This window comes from Vulpes vulpes, chromosome 4 (assembly GCF_048418805.1).
Source record: "Vulpes vulpes isolate BD-2025 chromosome 4, VulVul3, whole genome shotgun sequence".
In the NCBI taxonomy this organism is placed as follows: Eukaryota; Metazoa; Chordata; class Mammalia; order Carnivora; family Canidae; genus Vulpes; species Vulpes vulpes.
This window is the reverse complement of record NC_132783.1, coordinates 63,537,888-63,558,942: the sequence shown is the minus strand read 5'-3', so window position 1 is coordinate 63,558,942 and position 21,055 is coordinate 63,537,888. Positions and strand designations below refer to the sequence as shown.

General features: G+C 35.6%; 1 protein-coding gene across 4 annotated transcripts in view; it reads right to left on the bottom strand.

Annotated features, from left to right (window-relative positions):
• Positions 1–21,055, bottom strand: part of LYST (lysosomal trafficking regulator) — a 174,811-nt gene that overhangs the window by 108,670 nt on the left and 45,086 nt on the right. For all 4 annotated transcript variants that reach the window (XR_012001060.1, XM_026008722.2, XM_026008723.2 and 1 more), the window contains exons 6-14: positions 19,355–20,384; positions 17,475–17,636; positions 15,886–16,042; positions 13,503–13,729; positions 12,943–13,009; positions 8,914–9,023; positions 6,895–7,321; positions 3,978–4,122; positions 2,620–2,793 (exon numbers count right to left, since the gene is read on the bottom strand). Coding sequence is in view for 3 of the 4 variants with exons in the window: in XM_026008722.2 (XP_025864507.2) it covers positions 2,620–2,793; positions 3,978–4,122; positions 6,895–7,321; positions 8,914–9,023; positions 12,943–13,009; positions 13,503–13,729; positions 15,886–16,042; positions 17,475–17,636; positions 19,355–20,384 (2,499 nt within the window). In the remaining variant the exon portion in view is untranslated. The remainder of the gene's footprint in view (positions 1–2,619; positions 2,794–3,977; positions 4,123–6,894; positions 7,322–8,913; positions 9,024–12,942; positions 13,010–13,502; positions 13,730–15,885; positions 16,043–17,474; positions 17,637–19,354; positions 20,385–21,055) is intronic.

Below are 21,055 nucleotides of genomic sequence, written 5' to 3'. Positions count from 1 at the left end.
AAATTCTACATTGGTATATTTATTTATTTAAAATCTCTTCCCTAAGGCTTTCTGTTTCATATTTAACATATACATTTCTTTTAAAGAAATATTTTCTGATAAAGATATGAGACAACTTTTTAAAATTGAGTTATAACTGATATACAACATTAGAGTAAGATCATTTCTATTACCAGCATCTTTCTTGAACCAAATATATGGCCATGACTGAAGCACTACTGCCACCTATTGGCAGTATGACTTAATATAGTTTTTAAGGGTAAAGAATGCTTTACAAGATGAATTTGATAAATATTAAATAGCTACTATGTGCCATGTATTTCTACCAGATTTGTGTGCTCATCATTAAATAACAACATAAACTACTAATAATTTGTTTTTAAGTGTCATTATGTATTATTAAAAACATTCTCTTGAAATGTGTTATAGAAATTATTCTATTAGTTCAGAAAGTGATAAAGATAGTACCAAATTTTAATCAAAGGAATAATGTATTTGTCCTTGGTCACTTGCTCATTGTTCTATTAACAAATTAAATCATTACTTTGTCCCAAATGGTAAAAATAAATTCCTTCAAAGTAATGTAGAATTATGTGAATTCAGTGGCTATGCTCACTAACTGTCTACAATGAACAATCTAAACTCTCACTCTGAACAAGTCTAATAGTTTATGACTCCTATAGCTGTCAGGTGGTCTGATTCAGAAAAAAAAAGCTGTGGGGCAATAAATCTTCCGGTTCTAAAACATGGGTTGTATCTGGGTTCAAGTTTCCGGTGTATTCCATTCTTGTGACATGACTTTACCCCACTTTGGGTCTCAACTTTCTCCTATGTAAAATAGAGAAAACAATATGCCTACTTCCTAGTGTTATCAGGAGGACCAAATGAGGTAATCTGTGTAAGGTGTTGAATACAGTGCCGGGCACATGTTGAGAGCTCAAGAAATGCGAAAAGAGTCCAAGAGAAAGAGGTTCACTATTCCAGCCCTATCCCCAACTCCAACAGATCTCACGCAAGGTTCTGAAAAAAATTTACTAATTGGCTGTCTCAGAAAATATTTTATTTGGAATACAGAAGCTTCAATGGCATATTTCCATGTATTTTAAAAATGAATACACAAAAACTGAAGTCTTGATTTCTTTTCCAAAGCCTGTTCTTTCCTGTGGCAGATACTAGGGACTGACTACTCCAGGTCATTCACAGACCCCATCTCCTCTGCCTTCCTCTAGCATTAAGGCTGGACAGCTGGAAGCCATTAACTTGATAGCCTCCCTTTCAGCAATGACCCAGCACACAGCCTTCCCTTCGTTTTCACAAGCCTTTCCTCCCCTCTGTTCAGAGCATGCTCCATCTCCCCTTGAGGTCTCATAAATAATCCTTGTCCAAAGAGGCCTTTCCTGATCCACCTCTTAAATAGAAAACCAGTTATTTTCTGTCTAGGGATCTGTTTTATCTCCACAATATTTGTCATAATTTGTATATATTCATTTAACTGTTTGCTTGTTGCTGCTTCCCCATTAGACTGTGAGTTCCAAAAAGGCATGGAACTTGAGTCTTGAGTCTTGTTTACCATTTCCCTCAGGCCCACTACAGCACATGGTGGGTACACAGTAATTCCTCAATATAGATTTAATGGATGAACAAATGAATGACTAAAAATAGGTTCATCTACGCTAAGGCATATATTGTTTCTGTGGTCTAATCTACTTCAAGGGATATTTGAGAGAATTAGGAGGTAATGTTTATAATGCACCTAGCAAAAGATCTTTAACATAGCAGGTATGCAATATTTTATAGTCCATTCCTTACATTCTAGATGCCTCATCTTGAAATTCAAAACTTGCCTATCAGGTAGCTTTACCATATCCATTCGTTTTTCTTTCTCATTATTCAACTTAGGATCTTTCTTCGAGCCAGCTTGATCCCATTCCATGCTATACCAGTTTCCAATTCTGTATCCGCTTTCATGTTATTTCATTCATAAATTACTTCCCAACTCTTACAAATCCAAGATAGGTCTCTTGGGGTTAAATTTTACATTAAGATATTCCAGAAAATATTTCTTATTAACTTGACCCACAATTCTCCTGGTCGGTAAACATCACACAGTGTTATACCTGAATCTATCACCTGGTACATTTCTAGGACCCTATCTCAAACTATCACCTGACACACTGGCTTATATTTTTCTCTAGTCATTCTAACTTCTTTTGAAATCTGACTTAATTTAGGTATTAGCCTTAAAAAAATTAGGTATTAGCCCGTTTAGTCAATTAATTGAAATAATTTCTTGTGATTCATCTTATAAATGTATAGACATGAAGGACCAAATTATAGGTTCTGTTCCTTGATGTAACATATATTCTACATAAATGTCTAAATGTCCAGATTTCTGCATGTTCCCCCAAACCCAAATGTTAATTTTCAATAGTTACTAGTATGGGAAATTAATTTTGTGTTAAAGTGATAAATAGGAAAAAATATCCAACTCTGACACAGATTCTTGCATTAACATACAGGACATTTTATCTATAGTTTTCTGTAACATATCTCAGAAGCTATGACAGACTAAACTTAAAAATGTAACTGAAGTTAGTGTTTACTAAAAATGTTTCAAACCTCTGCCCAGAAATCCATATGGAGATTTTCCCATGGTTATTCTTTTTCCCTTGGGACTGCTGTAAGTAGGTAAGGACTAAATGCTGCCATTTGCTTGGGACGAAAATATTCTCCTGCGATTCAACCTGTGCCAGTAAAACAGCTTTCATATCATCATTTGAATCCATGCACATACTATAAAAAAAGAGAAAAAGTATAGGCTGAAAACATGAAATTTCTGATCTCAGCATTTAATAAATGTATAACAACAATAATTCTAGATATTTAAATGAGATTAAAAAGCAGTTCTACTTTTAAACTAACCTGAAAAGTCAGTAGGTCTTTGTTTTATACCATAAAATATGCTTAGTTATTTTCTTATAGTATTTACCTCAATTCATGAGATGATGCTCATTTGCTGGTGCTAATAATTTAGGCATTAATTTTCAAAATTCAATTTGCAAAAAAACCCTTTATTGTTACTATTTCTACAGTCATTGCTCTTTTAGACATTAAAATGTAATAGTTGGTTCATACAAAAATTAATACATGTTGTACATAAATGTCTAAATGCCAGGATGTACTAGAGGTCTATCCCACTTGGAAGGACTACTGAGAGAATTAAGATAGGATGTATATAAAGTACCAAGTACATTTACAACAAAAAGCATGTATCACCTAAATAACATATTTTGGTTTAAAGTTTTATAAAAATAGTATCATACTATTCATACTCAATATAAGTAAAAGATTTGTATCTACACTAGTTAACAAAGGAGGTAGGAAAAAAAAGACAAGATTGTAAGAACTGAAGTTGATCAGATAATGCCTATTAAATACATAATCTGCAGGGAAAACAGCTGTCTGATAATAACATCTTAAGGTAATTGCAATCTAACAGAATACTTCCATAAATAATACCTCAGCAAGTATTTGGTCTAAAATCTGAGAATTAACATAATCTACTTTAGAGTTCAGTTACAGATTTTTGGAATGAATAATATATTGTTACAAAGGTGGTATTAATAACTATTAGAATGTTTTATTTATTTATTTATTTATTTATTTATTTATTTATTTATTTATTTATTTATGATAGACATAGAGAAAGAGAGAGAGGCAGAGACACAGGCAGAAGGACAAGCAGGCTCCATGCTGGGAGCCCGACGCGGGACTCGATCCAGGGTCTCCAGGACCGCGCCCTGGGCCAAAGTCAGGAGCCGAACTGATGAGCCACCCAGGGATCCCCTGTATCTTCTTTTTAAATACTATTTTTACGATTTGCTGTAGTGATATTTATTAGCAGATTTCACATTAATGTCTCACATAGATTATTTAAATACATGATCTATTCATGGGCAGTTGAGGATAATCAATACCGAAAGATAAAAGTGCCATTGTGGGGATCAGCCCACACTTGGATCATCAGCGCTTTGGATCCCAATGAAATCATGTGAATACATCCTTCTTCTATGAGCCTTTCACCAGGATTTGTGTACTCTGCACATTCTGGTCTGTTGTTTTCTATGGTAAAAAGATGTTAGAATAATCAGTAAAGCAGTTGATAAAAACCGAGTAGAAAAGTGAATTTAAAAGAACACAAAGTGTGGTTGTTCATTTGTAGTAAATTATTTACCTGGATGTCAGAACCTGACCTGTTTCAAACAATATTCCCAAAGTTCTGATGTTAACTCCAAAAAAGCTCCAGGAGTGAAAACAGTAATTGAAGGCATTAGAAGTTTTATTAAAGTTTCAAAATACATGACAACTGAGGGCTAATTGGGGGAATGAACAGACTGCTGTGATGTCACTGCAGTGACCTATTACAATCTGTGCCACAATTCTTTTATTGATTGGATTGGGTCACTCTGACATTATGGACCCCAGCCCAGGGAGCACACATTGTCACATACTCTACTCCAATCATCCTATAATTATTACAATAGCATGATTTTTAAAAATTTATTTTAGAAAAATTGTGGTGTTTAAATATATTCCTGTGTAGGCTCCCTGATGAGTCATCTTTGAATATAATTGCTAAGTGAGTCTAAAACTCTAAAATGTTTCTCTAAGGTGTGCTAAGGAAATGCTGTATGCTTTGGACTGTCTGGTTATTCATCCTGACTTGGTTTCTTATCCAGCTAATTCTAGCACCATCTAAGTATGTATAGTGAGCTGAATCCTCAAGCCACCCACACTTCCTGCTACTATGCTGCGTGACTTTACGTAAAGCTATGTTAATGAAGGTGCACATCTGAGGGCTCAGACTTTCTGAGAAGACGAACACTATCAGTTATTAGGCAGCTATATGCCTATGCTATTTGTTGCCATTTTTCAACAGTTATAAACCCTATCAATTTTTCAGAATACACCTCCTAAACAATTGTAGTCTTTAAAAGGAAGAGTTAAATTCATTATTTGGAGAACTGTTGCAAAAGATAATGAGATGTATAGAGAATTCATGGCTGATATGACACTAATGTTTCTATGTCAAAACTGACTTTGCACAAATAAAAGACTAGAACAAAAAGCATGTGTACGCAGGTGCTGTTAGGTAGGAATACGTCAAATATTTCTTAATTTAATGCGCATAACAATCTTATGAGGTAAATTTTATTGTCTCCATTTAGAGGGTGATAGAATTGAGGTGCTGAGAGGTTCAAGAACTTGCTTAATGTCACAAAGTTGGTTTAATGGCAAAGGATGCATTATCACTATAATATTTTCTTCATTGTTCCCTTCATAATTTTGGGATATATACTATTTTTTAAATGTTCTTTTTAAATATTTATGTAGGGTCCTCTTTCTAAAATACATGTTTTCTAACATATTTTTATAATAAAAATTTTAAAAACTTCCCAATACTGACTTTTCTCAGGTCACTATGTATACTTATTTCATTTTATTAGAGCCTGTTTACATTGTGATCACCCCCACTTAAATACAAGAAAGCAGTCTGTACTGTTTATAGTGTAGTGGTGGCATTTGAGCTCTGGAATTAAATATAGGTGAATTTAAATCCCTTTCCATCACTTACCAGCTATATAAGTTGGTCATGCTGTATAATTTCATCTACAAATATGGACAGTATGAGCACTTACCTTACTGAGTAGTTGTGAGGGTTAAAAACATATGTAGAAATAGTAGAGCAAAGTGATGCCCATAGAGAGAGCACTCAATGCACATGAGACAGCATCATCAACAGGATCACATATGTGTTGCTTTGGGGCTATCAATTCTTAGATGGCAAAATTCAATTCATAAAAGAAAATGCTATAACTACCTCATTTCAAAAAAAGTTTGGCTTTCTAGGCTAACCCACAAAAGTACCTAAGTATGCTATGCTGAGAACATGGAAATGCGTCTGGAGGAGTGGATCCAGAGCTCTACCTGTGGATATGAGGTGACATTTCCTACTCTTTGGTCTTGAGAGTGTCATTAAGGTCTTTCCTTTCTATCTGTGTGAGTCAGTGGTGGAGAACCTGCCCTGAAGGCATAGTGCTCTGTAGCAGGGTGCCAGTGAGGCATGTAAGCTCTGTGCAATTAAGAGCTCCTGAAGCCGGGACCTCCCAATAACCATAAACCCCTAACCGTCTGTCTCCTCTAGTCATTTCATTCACCCCATGGCCTCTATTAATTAGCCCTGTATTACTTCTCACCACGATAACCTGCTTTTTAGCAAACAGGTTCTTCCTGCCCTCATCATATGAGGAATGAGGCACAGCTTAATGGAAGCATAAAAGTGATCATAGAAGGCACTGGAATGGGAAGGATTCTAACTCTGAAGAAAGGCTGACACATCCAGACATGCTGTGACAGGAACCAGGAGGGGGCACTGAGGTAGGATGAGGCACAAGGAGGAGAGGTGAGCTACAAGAGAGAAAGGAGATGAAGTGGGGCTCACGGGGGCTGGGGTGTAGCAAACAGGAAGATGGAAAAGTGGCCTTAGGGTTGCATCTTCTCCTTCTCTAACATCAGGAATCACCCTAATCCAGTAACAGGAACAGGAAAAAGTCAGGAAATGGGGCTGATGACCCCCAGGAAGTTGTATATGTGGTGGTCCTGCCACCATAGAACCCTCACCCCTCACCCCAAAGCAAAAAATACAGAAGAAAATGAAGTTTTCAAAGCTATCTGACAACCCAGGCTTTGGTAAGTCAGGGCCTGCCATCACTAAGGCACTTAGGGAGAAGAACATGCTCAGAGCACATGAGAATGTCACTGTATTCTTACAGCTCAACCCAAAATGCTGTCTGAAAAAAGCATAAGAGGTAACAGATAATAGGAACATGATACCTGTTCTGTCCAAACTACTGTCCTGTAAAACTAAGGATTTATTTCTTTTCTTGATCTTCTTTCCTTTCTCCATGATGCTCTCAGCTTCCTGGATGCACTCCATGTTAAACCACAGAGAGACACTGAAGCCTTCTGACAGGTGAGGCCAGCAGTTCTGCCCCAACAAAGGCAAGTGGATTGGAGCAATGTGCCAGGAGGAAAGCAGCTGCTGCGGGAGACTCCCATTGTCCGCCTCCTTCCTGCTCCGAGAACTCCGCGCTCTTCTTAATAATCCCAGGGCCTTACTGTTTAGAATCCCAGGACACTTCTGTGATGAGACGCCATTGCTTAAATTTGGAGTATGCAGTAAGGGAAAGGTTAGGTACTGTGAAGGGCTCATTATAATGTCGCTTTCAATAATTTTCAGAATACCCACAAGAAGAACTTCCTAGAGAAAACGAAAAACAAATAAATGTGACGATCATGTATGTAATATGTACAAAGTACATAATAATTTTGGAATTCAGGTTATAAATGAAGGTACAAGCTCACCCACAAACATATCAGCATTCCTAGTTATATACTTTCATATCCAACATAGCATTAAAATGCTCATAAGATATGGAGATTTTATTCTTAAAATATATACTCTCTTGTGGTTAATTTTAGATTTAGGTGGGGTTTTTTTTGGTACAAGCCTAAAAGTTATGAATTGGTTTTAAGTATTAGAAATTAAATACAATAATTATACCTGGTATCATTTCTACTAAAGAAAGAGGTTTATTTTCAAGTAAGCTATAGTTACTTCTCTCAATTATTTTTAAGTGAGGGATAGAACCAGAGACCTTGGGATCCCTGGGTGGCGCAGCGGTTTAGAGCCTGCCTTTGGCCCAGGGCGCGATCCTAGAGACCCGGGATCGAATCCCACATCGGGCTCCCGGTGCATGAAGCCTGCTTTTCCCTCGCCTGTGTCTCTGCCTCTCTCTCTCTCTCTCTCTGTGACTATCATACATAAATAAATAAAAATTAAAAAAAAAAAAAGAACCAGAGACCTTAAAAATTCTCCAGATTTCAAATGATATTTATAGCATGACTGGCTTCATAACATTGAGTGGCTTAACTACTTTCCAACTTATTCTACATGACTCTTCCCTAATCAAATAAATTTTCTTTCATCTGTTTTTGGTAAACCAAAATAAGAGTTTTTAGGTTTTATTCATTAATTAAAAATTTGGGGTTAAACTGAAATGCAGAACTGTAGAAAAGATAAGAGAGGAAATGAGCATTTAATTAAAGAGAAAAGTAATACCTAAGAGACAAGTAGAAAAGAGAAACCTAGTCCAATGCCCTACACAGTGTATGCCCTACGCATAAAATAACAGCTAATGTTGATGATGATAATGAGAACTGCACTCAAGAAAAGTAAAAGAAACATTCAATATATATAGTCAGTTATCAAGTGTCTACTTTAGTGATTTTTAACCTCGTGTTCCACAGAGCTGGAATAAGGTGGTGATATGGGCAGGGCTCAGGAACATTCGGCCTTGCTTCAAAGAAAGTAGCTCTAAGCTTTTCTGTTTTATTTGCTTATGCTTCTAGTCAAGATTTGGTTATAAAAATGAGTTTCTCAGCAAAGAGTCGAAAAGTCACTAAGCTACACCAATGGAAAGAAGTGATAGAAAATACTTGAAGGGTAGATAGTAATTTTCTTAAAAAAGGATAATCCTTCAAATGGTGTAAACTACTCATAATTAAGTTCTTTAGAAATTAAAATTGTTTAGCATTTCTTAAGCACAACAACTAGGGGTGGGATGAGGCAATGGGACTATAAACCCAATGATATCTGGTTAGCCAAAACAGAAGTGAAAAAGTTAAGTACGTGCAAATAATAAAATGATTGAGAACTTTGCACATAACAACATGGAATTGACTGCATAATAACTTCCATATTACAAGAGAGATCTTGGTGACTTCCAAATCATTTTTTTAAAATATTCTATTAGGTATCAGTGAAAACATTTTAAATTATAGTATATTTACTGTACAAGGAGATTTCTCCAGAAATATTCTCAAAAGAAGGGTTAGCTCTTCTGAACATGTTCTTGAGCTCATCAAAGATACCAAAAGATCCACCAATACCCTCTGGCATGCTAAATTAAAGAAAGATAGGGGGAAAAAAATTAGAGCCAATACATAATTAAAGGTTCCAAACACACAATTTCACTGAAAGAGATCAAATACTATTATCACATCTTCAATGGATTATAAGCAATTTAATAATCCAAAAATGTGCTGAAAAAATAGCAATATGATTAAGTGCAAACAAACCCATTGACAAAAAAAAAAAACCCTACTTTTCTTAAAGAGTTAATTCACAGGAGAGGTATTATTTAAAGAAGCATAAATTAATACAGTATTTGTTAAATAAGTTGACACTTATTTAGGTACCATAAAATATTCTACAACCTTTTTATCTTGAAATTGTTTAAGTTATAACTTTTAATTTCTAAATTAGATGACATAAATAAAAGTGTAAATATTAAAGATATGAAAATACTATATCATGAACAATTATTTTGAACACTTTCCTCATTCCATCATGGAGTTTAGAATAAAATATAATGGGTAGTACACAAATTCATAGAACTTTTTAGAATAAAGTAACTAATAGTTGTAGCACACGTTATAGTGCTCAAAGTATATTTACATGCATTATCTCAGCTAATCCTCACCAAAAAAAAGTCCTACAAATGAAATATTATCTCCATTTTAGACATGACAGAAATAATCCTGATGTGCAAGCTAGGAAGAGAAGCAATGTCTCAGCACCATGTTTTTAGAAGCAGCGAGCTGATGCAGTAGTGTAATAGGTGTATCTGGAAAGAAACTTGCAACCAGACTATAGAACAGCATTGACTTTACCCTGTAAGTAACATGAATCCATGAAAGGTTTTAGAGTAAGAACTATGAAAACTAGTAAATAAAGGAAAATAATTAAGTATTCTCCTGCCTTTCCTTTACAAATTATATCTTAGAGTAACCAAAGAGTTGATGAGAACCAGTTTTCTTTAAGTATTCCAGCTTATCCAAGAAGATGAAATGATAGTGTGTTACTGTTTTCTAAGTCCCTAGGCTATGACTATTCACGGCTCCTAGGGTCCCCCAAAAAGAGATAGTCAGACATTACGTGCCTCTGATAGAGGCACAGACTCCTGCCCATAAAATATTCTGGTCAAAAAATGGAACTCAAATCTGATTAGGTTTCTAGATCTTACCACCAATTAAAGGAAATAAAAGACAGAGAGGATCATGTTAAACAACCTCCCAGGGACATAATCACCAAAATTTCAGGAGATGCCTCATGCGAGATGACCTGGCTTCTTCAACAACAAAAACTGCAAGAGGGTGTTGTTGTGGGGCGGGAGGGGAGTAGACATCTACAGATTAAAAGACTTGAGACATATCTGCTAACTGTAATATATGAACCGAACTAGGATTCTGATAAAAAAAAAAAAAACATTATAAAATAAAGTGTTAGATAATCACGGGGGGTGGGTGGGGGAAGAAAGTAATATGATCAAAGTGTGTGTATGTGCTTAGACTTATTTTTTTTTTTTCAGTTCAAAACTAGAAGGTTCCAGTTCAAAATCAGGGAATGAAGATATATATATATATATTTACCTATATTTGCCTTTGTCTACTACTGAAAACCCACTGAACTAAAAGTACAGAATTACAAAAAGAAAGAAACTCATAAAAGTAAAAAAAAAAAAAAAGTGGGGGAGTCAGTGGGCACTGGGGGCACATCAGGTTTAAAAATATTTCTTGTAGCTGGAAGGGTAGATAGATTAAAGAGAAAGCTGTAGCTTAGAATCTCTTTGAATTACAAAGTGGCTCAGAGAAGTAGAGAGCCCATCTGTCTGTCTACATTCTGGAGAGGAAGTAAGGATGGGGCTACAGATGCACGAGTTAATAATACAAGGTCTGTCTGGAAACACCTATATCTCTCCTTGATTCTGAATTAAGAGCACAGAGAGCTCAGCTTTTACTTTTATGCCCCAACCTGATAACTCTTTAAAGAAACCCACTGAATTCCCAGGCAAAAGCTGAGATGGAGAGTGAGACACCAGGAACAGGGGTACCAGGTACACAGGTACAGTCTGCAGACAGGCCAAGTTGCTTAACCAAGGGGAAAAATATGGGCTAAAATAAAATCTGAATTCTACTGACCAAACCATGCATCCTGGCATTGGGCTATGTTGCCCAGATGAAGGGATGACTTTCTCTTGAACAGAAACACTATACACTAAGACAAGCCCTATGTGTGGAGGATATATTTTTCTAATGTACGCAAGATGCCATATAAGGTAACAGTAGCCCTAATGGCCCTCCCACATAAATCTCTCTTTATTATAGTATTTGGGGAGCCTCTATCATCCACTGGTACATCCACACAGAGCTCTTCAACAGATTGCCCATTCAGGGAAGATGCCAAATAGAAAAGCAAATTTACAGCATTGGCTCCAACAGATTTCTCTCTCTCTCTCTCTCTCTTTTATTTTTTTAAAGATTTTATTTATTTATTCATGAGAGATACACAGAGAGAGACAGGGACACAGGCAGAGAAAGAAGCAGGCTCTCCACAGGGAGCCTGATGCAGGACTCAATCTCAGGACCCCAGGATCACGACCTGAGCCAAAGGCAGATGCTCAACCACTAAGCCACACAGGTGTCCCTCCAACAGCTTTCTTAAACAGAAATGGGCAAAATAGGTTCACAAAATATTTGAGAATCAGCAACATAAATAAGAAAAACCAAGATATAAAAGACAAGCAAATTGATAAATTGACCTGAGAGAGAAAATAAATAACTTAGAGTAGGGAAGATATCTTTCTAAATAACGTTAGTTACTAGATAGATAAATTTAAGAAGATATTATATCTTTATATGAATACAGAATAACCAAAAAAAACAAGCTCTTATATATTAAAAGATAACTGCCAAAATTAAAAATTGAACAAAAGGTTAGAATAGAATGGGAGAAATCTCCCAAAACATGACACAAAAAGACAGAAGTAGGTAATGGGACAGAAAAGCTAAGACATATGCAAGATCAATCCGAGAAGGCCTAAGATTACAATTAGGATGTAAAAAAGAAGACAGCAGCAAATGCGGAGAGGAGAAACTTACTTTTTATCTGTGACAGGAAGTTAGACCTTCCTAGATACCAAAAGTATTGAGACAAGAGCAAAACAGATACATTGGACTTCATCAAAATAAAAAATTTGTGCTTCAGTTATACATCATCAAGAAAGTGAAAAGATAAGCCAAAGATTGGGAGAAAATATTTCAAATCATACACATCTGATAAGAGGCTTTTATCTAGAATATATGTGGAACCTCTTAAATTCAATGATTAAAACCACAGTTAACTTTACAAGGCAGAAACCCAGCAAGACACCACCTTAACCAAGTGATCAAAGTCAACATCACAGTAATAAAATACAGACATTACAAACCACAAAACAATGCACTATGAAAGGAACGTCACTTATGAGGTCTGCTTTCCAAAAATGAATCACTTGAATTTAATCATGAGGAAACATCTGACAAATCTGAATTAATGTTTCATGTTATGTTAGACTTCTCCAACTAAAATCTAGTAGATTTCTATTACCTATAGCCATATTATATATTCATTATGAATATTACATATTCATGATGAGTTCTTCAAATGTCTGTGAAAGGACAGAGTAGAGAGTGGCACTCAATGTCTGATAAAGTAGCAACACAGTGTTTGGACCAGAGAACAGTCCCTGCAAGGCCACTTCTATGTACATGACACTGAACAACTCACTTGATCCCTTGGAATCGTGACTTTCTCCTCTATAAAATCAAGATACTCTATTATCTGGGTGGTTCTGAAGAACAAAAGAGATGATGCATATAAAGCTACTTTTGAAACCACAGGATACTATGCCAGTTGAAGTCATTATTATTAACTCTTCATTTCATATAACAACAAAATAATTTCAAAGCTATTGTGTAAAACTAACAGTTTCAACGCACCTTGAAAATCAGAATCAGCCTGTGTTAAAATACTCAAGAACCCTCCTAAAAGATTTTTCACAGTTCCCTGAAGATTAAAAAACAAAACATAAGAAATTAAATTTCTTACCTCATGAAAGCATGAAGCAACTGTACTGTCATAATAACTGATTTGATACTCTTCTATATATACATATATAAATTTTTTCAAATAATGGGGAAGAATGCTATGTACACAATTATGCACTTTTCATTTTCTTTCTATTTTAGGTGGCTTATACATTTACTTTTTTCATACTGCTTTTGTTTTCTGGTTTTTAAATAACAGTAACTATATATTAAATGTAATTTCTCATAAATAAATGAGGATTAGTTAATGACATTCATTTTTTTAATGCAGCTTTAGAGAACTACAGAATTTTTAGAATCCACTTGTAGGTAAAAGCATACTTAAGGTCTTATAAAAGATAAGCAATCATCTCAAATAATTTTTAGACAAGTTGGGTTCTAAATATGGAGATGAGTGATTGGGGCATGTGTGTGATAAATATTGAACACATTTAACTAAATGCATCTTTTACCTGTTGCATGAGTAGAAAAATATTCTTTTCCTTCTGTCTGATGATTTTCAAAAAACTCTCAAATACGTGGGCAAGCACATCAAGTCTGGCTTTACCAGTAGAAAGTAAGCTTAATTCTAGCATACAAATCTCAGGATATATTATTTCCCCGTCAGTAAGGTTTTCAAGCCAGTCCTTTGGACTGCTTGATGCACTGAAACTTTCTGCTTCAGGCTTTATGTCTACACCTGAAAGAAGAAAACAAAAGATGATATTTATTCCCTAACCACTGAATAAATATTTCAAATCTCACTTAATATTTAGGGAGATCTTGTGGCAAAGCACTCTTTATAAAAAGAAGATTCTCACACAGCCTTTTCCTACAAGGTAACTTTTGATTACAGTAAGTAATCAAGTCTTAGATATCAAGTCTTGTGGATATTTTGAAGATAAATGAGTAGCTTAAAAGTAATTTTGAACTTCAATAGAATTACAAACATCAATAGTAACTTTTATAGACATGTGATACAGATTTAACACATTCCTCCGACATAAGTGGGAAAAAATACTATCCCAAACTTTCTGACTCACAAAATACCTAAATCATAGGGTAGTTCATTTGCCTGCTGAGTTCTTTTTAAAATAATAGGTTTGGCTATTGGTTGGATGAACTCTATCTTTTGTCTTCTTCATAAGCGAGAAACAGTTGCTGAATATTACATTTTGGAAAATTTGACTGATGTGCTCTTAAAAGTGACCACTGTGCTCTTTGAAAAAATGTTCACGTAGTTAAGAAATTTATAAATGTCTACATAGACCAGAGTTCTTTAAATTAAGATCTAGTTAGCAAACCTATAAAAGGAACAAGTCGTTATAAAATATCAGTACACCGATAAAATCAACACCATTGAACTAATATTTTTTCAAAAGCACTTGTTCAGAAGGTGGGGGTGGGGAGAGATGGAGGAACGTAGTCAAAAGGCACAAACCTCTAGTTACAAGATAAATAAGCACCAGGGATGTAATAGACATAGTTAATACTGCTGCGTGATGCATAAATAAGTTGTCAGCAGCATAGAACCTAAAAGTTCTCATCACAAGGAGAAATTTTTTTCTTCTTTTCTTTTTACTTTACCTATATAAGATGATGGATGTTAACTAATACTATCGTGATGATCACTTCACAAAATATGTAAATCAAATCATCACGCTGTATAACTTAACCTTATATAGTGATATATGTCACTTATTTTTTAATAAAACTAGAAACAAACAAGAATAGTTCAATAAATCAAGTAAGCTATATACGCATATGCAGATTCTTCAATTTGTAGCTGTGCTTTTGTTCTTTTCACTCTATTATACACAAACGAATACTTTTTTTTTTTTAAGGATTTTGTTTATTTATTAGAGACACAGAAAAAGAGGGGGAGAGAGAGAGAGAGAGAGAGGCAGAGACACAGGCAGAGGCAGAAGCAAGCTCCATGCAGGGAGCCCAACACGGAACTCAATCCCGGGTCTCCAGGATCACACCCTGGGCTGAAGGCGGCGCCAAACCACTAAGCCACGGGGGCTGCCCAACAAATATTTTCTATGGGCCCATTAAGCCCTTTTCAGGACATCTGTGATTATTTCTTCATTCAATGGGCAAGAGAAACTAGACTGAGGAAGACAAGCTCCTGGAAACAGTGAAGACTAGCAGTACTGGGACAGTATAAAGCCAACATTAAAAAGATGAAGCCCTCCCAGAGAGCTCTTGGCTTCAATCAACTTGTTCTGCTTGCTCTACCCAAGTTTTAAGGCCAGAGAGAAAGGATCATGTGCAATGTAGTTCCATCCTAGGGAAAAGTCAGGTTGTGGTGAGCTATGAAGAAATCTGTGCTGCAGCATCCCTGGATGTAACAAATCCTTGAATGTCACAAAAAGATGCCTGTATTCCTTATATTATTTAATCTTTATAACAAACTGCCTAAAATGTTCTTCCTGTCAGTCTCTGCCAAGATAGATTTTCAAAATTTAGGCCTCAATATAAACCGAACATCTTCAGTGAGGCTTTCTCTGACCAACCAATCACTATCACATCACCTTGTTTTTTTTCTCTTTATGTTGTTCACTTCTGACACCTATTGTTTATTTTTTCTACTAGAATATCGATGAAAGCAGGGACTCTCTCTTCCCTTGCATTCTCAGGAATTCAGTCAATGTTGACAATAACAAAATATATCTGTTTTAAGTTGCATATACAAATGCCAGGATCTATTCTTAAGATCAAATAAAAATGAAGCAATGCACTTTTTAAATTGCAAGGCAATACAAAATTCCAAAGTGGTATTATTGTAACTATTTTGCTAGTTAATAATCTGACTTGCAAATCTAATCACAAGTACTTCAGTGATATTTTTACCATCATCTCGGGTTTCACTATCCTCAGGATTGCTCTCACCGTCTGCTTCATAACCTTCTTCTTCTAGCAAAAGTTTGAGACTGTAACACTGAGAATCCTCAGCTTCTTCTGAAAAATCACCAGGTTGAGGTGACAATTCTTCTTCAGAGTGATGACTCTATAGGATCAGTGCAATTAGAAGGCAAAAGCTTTAATATCTGCTCATGTTTAGTACTAGAATATTTATTACTCAGTGTTTATTAGTCATTTTAAGGGAGGCTTCAGTGTTTTCTTTGAGAAAACAAATCTCAGGAATCAACATGAAGCACTATAAATTATGAAATTCATGCAGCAAAATTTTCCAGAATCTCTCAACTTTATTAACATCTCAGAAACGGGGGTCTCTAACAGATGAAGCTATAGGTCATTTCAGTTTTACCGAAAAAGAAGTCTATAAAATTTCCGTCTAGTTATATAATAGGAAATGACTAGAAACTACAATCAGGTAGAATTATACTTCTTATAATTTAATGCTAGGAAATAAATATTGTTTTTACACATTTGTTCATGGAAGAAGACTTCTCCATAGGATTTTTATAAATAAAAATTTTCAGTAGCTAGATAACCAGAGTAGACATAAAAATTATTCAAGGGGATTAATTTCAAGATTTCAGAAAAATATTGTCTACAAGCATTTCAAAAATCAAGAGTTTTAGCATTAACTTCTGGTGCAATATCTTGCAGCATGAAATCTTTTCTTATAAAAATGCTACCAATACCTTCATTTTAGAAAACATTTTCACTTAATCTCAGAGTACTGTATTACTGCAACAACATTAATTAAAAGTAGAATAAAGTAGGTATTTTAACATTTTCCAGAAAAACAATGGATTCAGGAATATGAAGGCATCAGCTGCTATTTCAGTAAGTTTTTTAAAGCTATGACAAAAAGCAACATAAATATTGTGGCAGGAGATTATAAAATGTCATATATACGGCTAGACAGGGAAATTAAAAAAGAAGTTACATAAAGGACAGATGACAATTAGTTAAAGGTAAAAGAAACATGAAAGAAGAGGGTAGTGAACTAAATATGCATCACTGTTACAGGAAAAAAAATAGTCCTTTTAGAAAAAAATAATTTAAAAACTATGATTGCTAATTTCTGTGCAAATACTAGTCATTTTTCTGTTGAGTGATTTAAAATTAAAGTGGATAGAAGGTTCTAGAAATACTAACTGTACCAATATAGGATCAGAAAAGATAGCTGAGTCATTACCATCCCTGAATTATCATTTAATAAACTATCAGTTATATGTAGGACTTATCAAATCAAATAATACATTTCTATCTCACTGAAAGTAATTCACAGTAAACTGTCAGCTTAGATGAAAAAAAAAAGCATGTCTCATTGCTCTCCTGTTTTTTATGAAATAGGGCACTGAGTAAACACTGTCCATCTTACATGATGGAGATATAACCTACAGAACTCACCTGACCAAATCCTGTTCCATGCATTCTAACCACATTCATTAGTGCCCTAGTCCCATCCCACACACATCTGCCTCTACTGGTCAGACCCAAACAACATAACAGGATCTTGTCCGTACCTTCTCAGTCATAGCATCATGGTGTTCAAAATCTGCTGAATGATCCCCCAGTGCAACTCGAAGCAGGGCATCAAATAAAGGCTTTGCTAATTCTGTTTCAATCACCTTTGACTGGGAAAGATGGTCCCTCATTTCAAACAATATATTTTCCACAGTAAAGTTCTAAGGTGAAATAAAGGATATTAAGAAAATTAATAACATACTTTTAAAAAATTAAAGTGACAAAATTAATACTTAATAAGTGGAAAGCTAGTCCATTTATTTGTAGTAGATATGGAAGTAAAATGACTATAAATATCTAGCTCTTATACAAATACCTACCATTACAATTAATAATAACATTTTTATTTATCAAATGCTTCACTAATCTTATTTCATTCTGAATTTTAATGTACCATAAATTAACTGTATCACACACAAAAAAGATTAATTGAAACTTCAGAGTTTTGATTAACCATCTCTACATTTTACAAATGACTTATTCTTAGAGCTTCTGTAAGACTCTAAGAAGTACTTACATTCTAATCCCTTTCCCCCTCTCCCTTTACTCCCTCCCTTCTGTCTTTGAAGGAAACTCTTGCTGTTTGCCTATGTCCTGTATTAGGTGATGATGCCATAAAGATGGATATGAAACTGACTTCTCCCTTAAGGAATTCCCTCAGTCCAGCGTAAGAAACAGATACACATAGATATGATGATGACCTCAGTGGAGCTATAAAAGTTCTCCAAGAAACAAAAGGAGAGAAGGTGCCTGAGAGACCTGTCAAACGTGTCCCAGAGGAGGGTTTGTATGAGATGAATGATGAAGAACAAGTAGTAGACAGCAGGCATGGGGGCAGACGGGGAGAGTATATGAGGTGGAAAACCATATGGAAGTAATAACAAAGAGTGGCATCTTGAGAAGCTGCCAGCCAGCTCAGTGGTTGATGGCAGCATGGTAAAAGGATGGCAGGAGGATGAAGATAGGTAAGGAAGTGAGAACAAGACACTGAAGGGCTCTGAATGCTGTCCAAAAGAGTTTGGATTTTTAACTGTGAGCATGTGAAAACATCAAGATTTTTTAGATAGGAGGAAGTAGGGAGATGGAACGGCAGTTGGGAGAGTCTGTTGGCTGACAGAACAGTTAGGGATGAGGTATTAACAGGGGATCTGCCATATTTGAAGTTTCCTTAGAAGCAGGGCCTGAAACTGAGGATTTCCTTTTCAGTTGGGAAATGCCCTCAGGATAAATCTGTAAGATAATTAGGAAAGCAGAATATATTGGGGGTGGGGGGTGGGGTGGAGAGAGAATCCATATAATAAATGCTTGGCTCCAGCCTAATTCCATGGGAAGCTCTGGAGCCTGAATGGCACCACAAAGACTGTCCCCACTCCACAGAGCTACTTCCATGCATCACTGGCTACGAGCATCCTTCCCACACAACTACAGAAGATGAGTGTAGATGTGAGTCCTTGTAGCAGGTGGCAGACGGGTGCATCAGCTTGGTAAAGGGGACCTGAGCAGGACACCAAACAGTATCACACTGAGACTGTAGTCTAAACTTTGAAACAAAAAATAAAATAAAATAAAATAAAATAAACTTTGAAACACAAAGTCCATTATTACTCATCTGACATTTGATGTGTATCGAATGTCTTTCAGGGTTGGTAACCTTGACATGTGTGCATTTTGCATTTCAAACTAAACTATACACTTCTTGAGGGCATGAACTGGGTCACATACTCCTCTGTCCTTCACAGTACCTGGTACTGTGCTAAGCATACAGGAGCTTCTCAAAACTTAGAATCTTTGGAAAAACAAAACAATAGTACTATGTTAGAACTTTGAAATAAGTAAAAATATATATGGCACAACAGCTGAACAAAGGACAAGTTATTACCTGATTAGGTAACTCTAATTCCATCTTTTGCTGACTAGCTCTGGTGCTGTGAAGACAAATGGCCAGAAGGGCTTCCAAAAGTCGTATGCTCTGAAGTGAGGTCTCATTCTCTCGACTCGTAAATACCTTTGTTTCCTCAGGAGCAGCTTCAGTAGCTGAAATATGTCTCACATTTATGGACGAAATATGCTGTGACTCTAATTTACCTAAACTGTCAGGACTCTTGTTTAAACTACCCAGTTCTGATGGTGTGGGGTCTCTCTTTATAGTCAAAGATAATAAATCGTCCTTCATGGTGATCTCAGGTTGAGAAGTTCTCTTTATATCTTGGTTTTCATGTACATTTAGGTCTCCTTCCCTTTTTCCTTGCTCTTCTTCATGACTTCTGAACACTTTTTGGATGATCATAAATATTAATTTGTGGCATGCTTGGAAACCACCAAGCCTATAAAACTGTTTCTGGAAAACTGGACTCAACATGTAGATCCAACGACACATGGACCATATGTCTGCTGCGTGGTGCATATGTTTGGGAGAAGGCAAGACAAGGCTCTCGGGAGATAAACATGGTGGCATATGATGCAAAGGTTCACTCGCTGTACTGTCATAGCCAGAAGTATCTTCTGAATCATTGGCTGACTCTCTATCAGATTCTGCTTCTTTACTTACACATAAGAATGCCACACAGAGGAACAGGTTTATCATGTTGATATGAACATCCTGGTTAACAGACTTCCGTTTCTTTGGATAGGCTTCTTTGAGGCTGGCATAAAATTTGCTAAGACTCTGAGGAGAATCTGGGTAAGCTTGCTGGTTACGAAAAGAAGTACCTACATTTAAAGATGACAATTCCTTCTGTTCGACGTCTATCCCATCAATACCTGGAACTGAAGAATCTTTTTGTTGTTCCCCTAGGCTGATTATCAGAGTCTCAAATGCTTTTAAGGAATGACTTCGAATACCATCTAAGTAATTTAATTCAATTATTTGATTTACTCCATTACAACTTAAAAACAAATCTCTTATTACCCTGTGAAAGAAAAAAAAATACACAAGATTTACACACAGACACATTTATAAATAGGTACATATACTATTTAAATATGTCATTGCTGCATGTGGTATTTACTAAACACTAATCTAATTCATCAATTATCTGGCTGGCATTCTTCATTAGATCAGGATCTCAAATTACTTTCTAATTACTTTCATGCCCTTCTTCAAATACTGCACATATAACTCTAGCATCATTTAGAAAGAATAGATTACATGCATCCCAATTTAAATGAAACCAGTTCAGGGAAGAATACTTTTCCCCAAAGGGGAGATTCTGTATAAATCCTAAATGCCACAACCACTTCTACACTTGAGATGCACAAACTCTGAAAACAGGCAGACATCTGTGTGTCCATTCATTTGTCTGCCTTGTGGTTTACTCAGGACTTTTTGTTTGCTTTACATCTGCACCTCACAGAGAGAAGGAACCAAACTACAGATCTGAAGATTTTCAGCTCTGTCTCTATCACAGATCTGGATCACTGGAATCCTAGTAATAAGTCAGCTCAGCAAAGATCCAGGTTGTTCACAAATATGACCAAAGAGTTACAAAACTTTCAAATCAAGTCAGTTCTATTTAAACAATGTCAGAAATTAAGAAGATAATGATGATATATAGGTTATATTTTATGTTTTTAAAATGGT